Here is a 10776-nt window from a genome sequence, read left to right on the forward strand (position 1 = left end):
TATATGGTCATATGTACATAGCTTTTGACCTTTTCTGCTTGTCCTACACATGTACTAGCTATTGCAAATAAGGGAAACCATGGGACCTATGTTTCTTTGGGCCTGGCTTACTTCACTTAATATAATTTTTTCCAAGTCTTTCCATTTTCTAACAAATGGGGCAATGTCATTCTTTCTGATGGAGGCATAGAATTCACACACACACACACACACACACACACACACACACACACACACACACACACACCACATTTTCCATTCATCTATTGAGAGGCATCTGCGTTGGTTCCGTATCTTAGCTATGATGAATAATGCTGCAATAAACATAGTTGTGCTTGGATCCTTAGTATGGTCCTGTTTGTGATCATCCGGGTAAATGCCCAAAAGTGGGATTGCTGGGTCATAGGGAGCTCTATGTGGAGTCTTTTGAGGAACCTCCATACTACTTTCCAAAGTGGTTGAACAAGTACAAATCAAAGAAAGGTTGGACAAATGGGATTGCATGACGTTGCAGAGCTTCTGCATGGCAAAGGACACAGCTAGCAAGATCAATAGAAAGCCCATGGATTGGGAGAAGATCTTCACTAGCCATACAATGGACAAGGGTCTCATATCTAAAATATACTTGAAACTGAAAAAATTAAATCCCCCAACAACAAATCCTCAAAGAAACAACTGCCCAATAAATAAGTGGGCTAAAAACTTAAAAGAGAAACTTCTTTGAAGAGGAAATAAGAATGGCCAATAGACACATGAAGAAATGCTCAACCTCTCTATCCATAAAAGAAATGCAAATCAAAACAACATTGAGATACCACCTCACCCCAGTTAGAATGGCTATAATCAAGAACTCTAATAACAACAGATGCTGGAGGAGATGTGGCAAGAAGGAAATCCTACTGCATTGGTGGGAGTGTAAACTTGTTCAATCAAAGTGTCATTTTTAAAGATAGACTCTGCTGGCCAGTGGTCTGATCAGCAATATGATGACTTACTACGGTTTGGGGAAGGAGGAGAGAAAGTCGAGGAGAAATAAGAGAAAGTTGGAGAAAGGAGAGAAAGTTGGGTTGTAGGTCCTTCTACTATGGGTGCTAATCTTTGCTGTTGTTTCTGATGATCTCAAGGAAAGCTAAGAGTAGACTAGAATAACATTCTTGGCCTATATTAAGTTGTTGTTAAATGCTGGGTTAAAAAAATTTTTTTTAAGGAGAAGGAATCTTGGATGTGGACAAGGATGCTCTGAGTTCATGCTAATGAGAATCACTAAGCAAATAAAAGAATTCCAGACGGTTGTTAGTACATGTCTGGTAGGAGCAGAGTAGGAGTTGGAAAGGAGACCAGGAGCTCAAGGTTGGATGGTCACATAAGGATGTCACTCTCTCTGTCCTGCCCTGTCCCCAGCATTACCACTGGATATATATATATATATATATATATATATATATATATATATATATGCAATTTCCAAAGTCTACATAGAACATCTCAAGGATTCCACAGCCATTTAGTCTCTGATAAGGCATGTTGTCTACTTTTCCCACAGGCTACTTATATCTGGCCATTGAGTATGCCCCTCATGGAAACCTCCTGGACTTCCTGCGCAAGAGCCGAGTGCTGGAGACTGACCCTGCTTTTGCCATTGCCAACAGCACCGCATCCACACTTTCCTCACAACAGCTCCTGCACTTTGCTGCAGATGTGGCCCGGGGAATGGACTACCTAAGCCAGAAACAGGTGTGTTGGGATGACCTTGCTCTGGCCAGCTTTCCTGTGGAGCTCTCTCAAGAGACAGTTTCTTTCTTTTTTTCCTTTGAATCATTAAAAAAATGTCTTTAAGTACTTGTACAAAGGAGTTGCCATTTAACGACTGTTTATGAATATACTATATCTTGATCAATGTCACCCCTTTCAATATTCTCACTCATCCCTCCTCTAAACCCTCTCCTTCACTCCTCTTAATGTTGTAGGACTCTTGTCTCCATTTTTCTTCTATTCTCTTCTTCATTAGTCTACCCCCCTCCCTTCTACCCATAGTAGAAGGACCTACAACCCAATCCCTGCCCCTTTTGAGTACCCACTTTCTGGTGTTTTATTTTGTTCCACTCTGATTTTGGCTTTCTAAGGAATTACACTGTTTGAGATCTCCCTTGAATCTCTCCTATTTCATGTAATACATTTGTATATGCTTGCATACCACCCAACATATTCACTTGCCCAGAGAGACTAAAGGTCCATGCTTTCCCTTATTTGTGAGAGGCAGTTTCTATGTTTGCATGTTTTCCCCCACCAACCTCTTTTCCTTAGTTCCTTCTTAGAATTTCTCTAGCTTTAACTTATCCCGTCTATTTATATGGAACTTAATGTTAGTGCAGACAGCATATTTAGCTAGTGAATTTTGTGGCTTGTATCCAGTGTGGTGCCTTAGCTTATTTGAGCATGGTGTGCCTCCAAATAACTCATGATGGCAGAAGAACTCCACTGCAAAAAAAAAATAATAATGACAGCTTTTTCCCCTCCTGAAATGCTTTTCCTAGGATATAGTGGGGCCATGTGGCAGAATCCACTCTCTCAGAGCTGTGGAGAGGTGCTTTCTGGGAACCAGGTGCTAGTGACTTTTTTTTTTGTCGGTCATGGGGCTTGAACTCAGGGCCTGGGTGCTGTCCTGAGCTCTTTTGCTCAAGGCTAGCAATCCACCACTTTGAGCCACAGTGCCACTTCTTGTCCCCCACCCTCACTGCACCCTGTACCCCGCAACCTTCCCCGTGCTAAGGTTTTCTGCTAACAAAATACAGTGAAAACATACGTAGTATGTTGACAATACATGATGTTTTTTTTTTTTTAATTTCAGTTTATCCACAGGGATCTGGCTGCCAGGAACATTTTAGTTGGGGAAAACTATGTAGCCAAAATAGCAGATTTTGGACTGTCCCGAGGTCAAGAAGTTTACGTGAAAAAGACAATGGTAAGTTCAGCCCACTAACATTGATAAGAGTATTTTCTGAGCCAGGAGTTGGTGCTGGTGGCTCACGCCTGTAATCTTAGCTACTCAGATCTGAGGATCACGGATCAAAGCCAGCCTGGGCACAAAAGTCCGTGAGACTCTTATCTCCAATAAACCACTAGAAAACTAGACGTTGTGCTGTGGCTCAAGCAGTAGAGTGCTCTCCTTGAGCTGAAGAGAGCAAGAACAGTGTCCAAGCCCAAAGTTCAAGCCCCATGACTGACAACAAGAAAAAAAAAAGAGTATTTTCCTAGGGACTTTCTCTTAGAGTCCCTTATGACAGCACTGTTCTGAGGGTCAAAGGCATCTCTCTGTATCCTGGCAGATATCAGCTAGGGCAATAAGTGTTCCTTTAGATTTGGTTTCCTAACATCATCCAGTCTTCATGTTTACAATGAAAGGGATGTTGTCACCCATGGCCACAAATTGGATTATTTAAGCATTGGTTAGGATGTCTGGTCTATATCCAGTCTGGACCCTCATGTGTCTTGCTGAGAAACTTTTGACCAGCTCCCAACCCTTCCATACAAATGGCAAACTCAGGAATAAAATAAAAATTTAGCCTCTGTCCCTTAGATCAAAGAAAGAAACAAATGGGTCCTTAAGTCACATAGGGCCCTATAAAAATGTAAAACTTCTGAGAAACCCACATAAAATTTCTTTCTTCATTAAATGTTCATCATTCACTTAGTCCAAAACCAAGCTTACTTTTCCCTAATGATTGCCACTCTCCCAAATAGCAATATTTTATCTTCAAATGCAAGGTTGGAGTAGGACCTAACCAAACAGTCTAAGAGGAAGAGGCAAACAAGTCCTCCTGCTTCTGTGGCCACGCTGGAATCATAACGTCCATTTATGCTTGCTGACAACAAGCCACTACTCTGCCTTTCTGGGGAGGAACTGAACACAGAGCCTTGGGGAGGGGATGTCATAATCCCTGTAGAGTTCCCCTGTGTGGGCCATTCAGTGTACCTTCTCTGTGTTCCCATTCATAGTAGCTTTCCTCCCTCTGAGCCCTTAATCATTATTGTAATTGATAATCATATTTACCTTTGAGCTCTTTGAAAGCAGAGACTGAGTCTGCTATATGCTACAGACTCAGCATACACCTGAAAGAATATAATAATCAATCAATCAACTAATTTCAATGATGAAGGATGGACTCCAAATCATTTAGTATATATTTGCAACAGTAAAAACACCTAAGAGTTCTGAAGGGAAAACCAGAATACTGGATTAGCCATTCCTGACTATTGGAATCAGAGTATATAAATGGTAGAACTCAAGCATTCATATCTTTTTAAAGTTACCAGATGATGCCAAGGTACAATGAGATTGGAAACCTATGATTTAATAATTGGACCAGAGGAAACAGCCACTCTGCCCTCTAGTGGGGAGGCTTCATGGACAGCAGTCTTAGAAAAGGCCTGCAGAAAAGGGCTGAGAAAGATCTTACAGTCTTTCTGAGTCAGCCTCACCCATTGGCTAATGTAGAATAAACTATACTGCCTTTAAAAGTTTGGACAAATATCTGGGAGGGAGGAATTAGTCTCTCAAAGACAAACAATAGGACTCCTGAAGTGAGTAGATAGAAAGGAGCCCAAATCATTGAGGAATCCAGGATCTAGGAAGTCACGCTTCACCCTGTACATTCCTCATTTTATCCAGCTGAGACTATAAAGGGCTCTGGTGTGCTCTTTCAGCCTTGATGATAGATATGCACACTGTTCCTTGTGGTCTGCAATGCTTTCTTTCCCTGATGATGCTCCTTGACAAAGACACAGCAGTCCCTTCTTCTGGAAAAATATCTCTCTTACGCCAGATACACTTGGTCTCTCCAGCTCAAGGTGACCCCGTTCCTTGCCTATATCACAACTCAGTTCTTGGTTCCATTCCTGCCTTCCCCTTGAAGCCCTTGGGTGCCCCTGAGAGCCATAGGTGACTCAGTGGAGTGACTCAGTGGTTGTCAAATGTGCACCCATGCACACGCAGAAATAAATGCACAACAAGCATTGATAAATGCACATTTTTTGGTTCTTTTAGGTACTAGGGATTGAATTCAGGGCTTCTTGCTTGTTTGGCAAGCACTCGACCACTTGAGCTGTGGTATAATTTGTTATAGGGGCTCGCAGAGGTAAGCCTTATATTAGCTTGTCCATGAAAACTTGCTCACTCATAGTGGAGCCATTCACAAAACAATGATCAGATCCCTGAGTCTGTTGTGCCTTATGTCTGGTGAATTCCCTCTGGGTCTCAAGAATGGAGAACGCCCTAGCTTTAGGCACACAGAGAGCCTGTGAAGAGTCCCTATACTGTCCTAACTAGCATCTCATCTTGGTCTCCCCAGGGCAGGCTCCCCGTGCGCTGGATGGCAATTGAGTCACTAAATTACAGCGTCTACACCACCAATAGTGATGTGTGAGTATGTTCCTTCTTGGTAAGGGATTACTTTTCCTTAGAACATACACACCTTTGACAGAGGTTTTAAAGAGAAGTAAGAATATCCTGTGTCTCTACAGAGGAAATAAATTTGTGGAGTAAATGAAGTCACAGAAGGAAGTTTGCAAATCACTGGTGGCAAGTTTTGGAGTTCCTTGGTTTGTCAGAGACAGACTGCTCTATACAGAGAAAGGGCATCCGGGCCTTCCCATGATTCTACACTTTAGAACTAGCTCAGGGGAAGCAGCCCAGAAGAGCTCTGGGCTCATATATAGTGGGTTGAGAATAAGGCCAGACAATGGAGTTCACATCTGCTTGTAGCTACAGTGACAAATCTCTGGCTGGCAGTGACAGGAAGGACTGAGATTGGATTTAGGCCATTTTGCTTTTTCCCATTTTTAGAAAGAAAAATTGAGGCCATGAAGATTTTGGTTACTTGTTTTTGGTTATGAAGGAAAGGAGAGGAGACTGTTAATGACCGTGACCTCAGGGTGTACTAAGTGCTGTGGATGGATTATCTTTGTATAAACTTGAGGTGAAGATTAATGTCCTCACTTTCAGAAAAGAACACTTAGAGGTCCCAAGATATTCAGGAATTTGTCCCAGGTTATACTTGTCTTGAGTGGGAAAGGTAGGAGTTAACTCAGATTCTGTCTGGTTTAGGGTTTCACTTGTTTTCTATGGAGTCACCTTGAAGTGAGTTAAGCAAGCGCTTTGTCAAAGTAAGCCCTGTTTCCCTGTGGTCACCCTCCCACTATCTGGAGAAGAGCAGAGCTGATCCTATGTATGTGGCTCTGTAATAGTTCCTTTCTGACTGAGGATCACTCATCCTGGCTTTGGGGGCAAGATATGGAGTGGTTGATCTGTTCAAGCTGATGATTGGTTGTATCCCTGTCCCTCCTGCAGATGGTCCTATGGTGTGTTGCTCTGGGAGATCGTCAGCTTAGGTGAGTATCTACATTTACCTTTCAGAAGACACTCTGGGCAAAGGACCCTCCAGTGCTCCCTCCTAAGGATGCTCCAGGGCATTTGTGGGTACCGCTGCCAGATGCAGCAAGCTCACAGACTTCCATGATGAGCACAGTTATCTCTACACTTCTCTTTCTGAAAGCTATATACGTCACATCATATTTAATAATAACCTGGTGGCCATGAACATCATTAGAGATTGTTTGTTACTTCTTAAGTACAGATTTTATAAAGCTTTAGTAAGTTTATATCTCCAGTTTTGGAAACATGTTTAGCCAGTGCAAGTTGCATTTCTAAGGCAATTGAAGAACATAATAAAATGCATATGCCAAGAAAATTCCATGTATGGCTTTATATATATTTTTTTTAATCAATGAGGTGCTACCCAGAAATGTGCTAAGAACTATTATGGGTTTTCCCTTCATTTACTATTGCTTTTGTATTACAAGTTTTAAACAATGAATAGATACTACTTTCATCATTAAAACTGTACAATAACTAGTATTAATAAAATAGAAACTGCATAATTGGAACAAGGAAAAAGAGAAAGGAAAAACCCCAGAGACAGGAGCTCTGCTTTGGGAAGAGTCTCAGCACTGCTGGAAATGAGGCCTGAGCTGGGTCTTTGTGGCAGTCTGTGGTGAAGTCCAGCCTGGTGGGCAATGGGATTGCTCAGAGGGAGTCACTGGATGCTTACCCCCTCCATACCCTCCCTCTTCCCATCTTGGCTTTGGAGCTTGGAGCTGGAGACCCAGGCTTCCATATCAAAGGGACTCAGGCCTCACTTCCTGTCTTCCAGGTGGTACCCCCTACTGTGGGATGACGTGTGCAGAGCTCTATGAAAAGCTGCCCCAGGGCTACAGGCTGGAGAAGCCCCTGAACTGTGATGATGAGGTGTAAGTCAGGCCTTGTCCCATGGCCCTCTCTTCACTTTTGTTTGTTTTTTGCATTACGTGGGTTTGAACTTATGGCCTTTCACTTGCTGAGGAGGTACTGAGTCACACTTCCAGCCTATCTCTAGGGCCATCTTATTTTAACCCTTTAATTGCTTGACTTTGATGGGGAAATCATCTGATATACATCCACTCAAATCCCAGACAGCTGAAAAAAATGATGGGCACCTCTTTACTAAGACTGCCATGCAAGAGGCAAGGAGCAGTTGATATCCTGGCATAGAAATCTAGAAGGAATTGAAAGGAACCTTTCAGAAAAATTGAGATGAAGAGGGACAACAAATGCAGAACAATACAAACTGAAGTATGAAATAAACCAATCAATTTGTCCATGAAGAAATAAATGTATGGGACCTTAGGGAGAAAGAAGTCAATGTCTGCTGAGATTTCTATTTGGGAATAAGAATTATTCAGAGAAAAAGAACACTTAGATCTGGTGACCCCCCCCCTCCCCTTACAGAACCAGGCTTGGTAGAAGCTGACTAAGGTCCTTGCAAGAGTGAAGGGCTCTAGGTTATCAAGATGCTGCCACTTCTGAGAGACAGAGACACAGACACACACACACAGAATGTGTGTGTGTTTTATTACTTTATCACTAATACCACTGAGGCTAGGCATGGTACACTTGGGAGCATTTTGGTTTAAGGTCAGCGATTCAAAATGTTAATGAGACCCCATTTCAACACATGAACATGGAAGTATACCACTGCCATTCCCGTTTTGTGGGAGACATACATAGGGGATCATGGTCTGAGGCCAGCCGTGGTCAAACCTCAGACCCTGTCTGAAAAGCCAACTAAAGCTGGGGCTAAGTGGTCGAGCACCTGCCTAACAAGCACAGGGTCTAAGAACCCCAGTACTGTCAAGTAACTGATGATGATGATGATGATGATGATGTCACTGTTACAGGATATCCTTGGATGGTCACTAGACAAAAACCCCTCAAATTTCTCCTGGAATTCATTTCTGAAGGAGATTTTCCATGACTAAGAAATGTTTGGTAGCATGTGTCATCTATGACCCCTAGGCCAAACTCTGATGTCTTAGGTAGAAGTACTTCTTATACATACATACATAAGACTTGTCTGAGGCATCTGGTAAGCATATGAGTCTTAAGTCCACTCCAGACATCCTCTAGGTCTATGGAAGGTCCCAGGAATCTGTATTATCCCAATAACTAAGAATGAGTACTTCTGACCACATTGGTGGAAGTATGGCCACAGACCAGTGTGTTGACCTGATAAGAAACTAAGAAATGACACAGAAGCAAAGGACACTTACTAGGTTCCATACTTCCACCTTTGGCTGCCAGAGTTCATTCGTGTGCATCAAGCTGTTAAGTTTCTCCCCCTTTTCTTGCCTGCCACTAAGACTGACGCAGTCCTGGAGTTAACTCTGTTGTAACTCTTTCCTTTCAAAGGTATGACCTAATGAGACAGTGCTGGAGGGAGAAGCCTTATGAGAGGCCATCATTTGCCCAGATCCTGGTATCCTTAAACAGGATGTTAGAAGAACGAAAGGTAAGCATACATTTCAAGGAGGGGACTCTGAACTGAAATGGAATCCCTGAGATACCCATGGTGGTTCATAACAAATCCTTGATAAGAGTTCCACAAACATTTTTGGACTTGACCTCAGGTATTACAAGGACATAAAGGATGTGTCCCCAACTTGAAGAAACTACAATTTGGAGGAACTAAGATTTCTTTGCAAGATATAATCAAACATAGACCCCCCCCCACATACACAAACATGCACACGCGCACACACACATACATGCAGAGTAAAACATACTTAGAACTCACCTAAGAGAGCTAGAAGGAATCTCAGTCATATACTCTGACCCTTTACTTTTAAAAATGCAACAAACTCAGAGAGGTAAAAATGAGTTGCCCAAGGACACAGCAAGTAGACATACAACCTGCCAACAGCATGCTATGAAGAATCAGGGTTATTAAAGAATCAAAGGTAATTGGCTGTACCAATGTGGGGGTCAACAGAATAATTAATCTAGGTTAAGGAAATGGCATTTTAGTATCATCAAAACCCAACTGGTAATATAACCAGAGATGTAGGTGAGACCACATGGCACAGTGTAAGATTAGAGAGAAGGGAGTCCTAGGAAATCTAACATTGTCGGCAGGGACCAATGAGGGGTAATGAGAGAAAGGAAAGGATTGATGGAGTATCAAAATATTCCTTGCAGTAACCAAGGGATGAATTTCAGGGGGAAAAAAACACAACCATATACGACAAAGTCCACTGTCCCCCAAGGACATAGTATGTGAATTGAGGCAAATTAAAATCCAGGGTATAGACATAACTGCTCACACAGAGGCAGACCCAAGACAATGCATACCTTTAAACCATTCTTGCTCTTCTAGACCTACGTGAACACGACGCTTTATGAGAAGTTTACCTATGCAGGAATTGACTGCTCTGCTGAGGAAGCGGCCTAGAACAGAGCACCTTCCGTATCCTCGACTTCTTTTTCCTGGCATGAGAGATCCTTGAGGGCTGCTAAGCAAATCAGCCAGCCTCTGCCGGATGTGATATAGAAGTGTACATACATGGCGCTACGTCAGGAGCCTTGAACCCCCACACACACACCCTCCCCACCCTGCCTCTGTGTGGATCTAGAGAATGCGCAGACTCTGAGGAGATTGTACATACTGTTTTGAGGAAGAATGTGCTGAAATCAGAATGCCTGTTTGTTGATTTCATATAATATATTTTTCTAAAAATGTGGACTTTGTAGGAAGGCATGAGAATACAGTTACTTAAGACGTAACTCATTTTTGTCCTAGATATTTTTTATATTTACCTGTATACATGAATACTACGAAGTGTGTTGCAGTGCAGAAGTAAAATATTGTTAAGAAACCTAACAATTAGCCTGACAGTAGAGGTAAGAAAAGTGAGGGACAGGGATGAGTTTTAACAGGATGTGGACTAGTATTTAAGAGGCTAACAATTCCAAATGATGTAGCAGAGATTCTCCTGGCTCTCTGTCCTGTCCCTCACCTGTAGCAATGGTTCCAACTTCATCTGGTCACGTGACAACTTTGCCTTGAGTCTCTATAGCCTCCAAGTCAGTCCAGAAGGTTAACATCTAATACATTTCTTGGAAGCTTATAATGCTTTAGAGAAGTATAAATAATGCTAATAGATGTATTAGTGGCATTTTCTTGTACTTCCTCAGGTAATATTGACTTGTGTAGTTTAAGAAATAATATAACTAGAAAGGCAGGAGTGACATTAATGTGTGACATTTATTGAATTAACATCCCAAAGTGTATTGTACTGTGTACAAAGTTTTAGCTTTGATCAGTTGTGAGTTTTATCATTTATACTATAAGCAGATGTTGCACTGGGATCATGCTATAAGTGAATAAAATGTCTTACCTATCCACA

General features: G+C 42.1%; 1 protein-coding gene across 3 annotated transcripts in view; it reads left to right on the top strand.

Annotated features, from left to right (window-relative positions):
• Tek (TEK receptor tyrosine kinase) overlaps positions 1-10776 on the top strand; it is a 103658-nt gene extending 92882 nt beyond the window's left edge. For all 3 annotated transcript variants that reach the window (XM_070008281.1, XM_070008290.1, XM_070008300.1), the window contains 7 exons: positions 1544-1734; positions 2849-2962; positions 5349-5419; positions 6347-6387; positions 7209-7305; positions 8783-8882; positions 9747-10776. In XM_070008281.1, coding sequence (XP_069864382.1) covers positions 1544-1734; positions 2849-2962; positions 5349-5419; positions 6347-6387; positions 7209-7305; positions 8783-8882; positions 9747-9821 — 689 coding nt within the window. In that variant the 3' untranslated portion in view covers positions 9822-10776. The remainder of the gene's footprint in view (positions 1-1543; positions 1735-2848; positions 2963-5348; positions 5420-6346; positions 6388-7208; positions 7306-8782; positions 8883-9746) is intronic.

The sequence above is a fragment of the Dipodomys merriami genome, unplaced genomic scaffold, assembly GCF_024711535.1.
Source record: "Dipodomys merriami isolate MVZ:Mamm:240054 unplaced genomic scaffold, mDipMer1.0.p SCAF_11, whole genome shotgun sequence".
NCBI lineage: Eukaryota > Metazoa > Chordata > Mammalia > Rodentia > Heteromyidae > Dipodomys > Dipodomys merriami.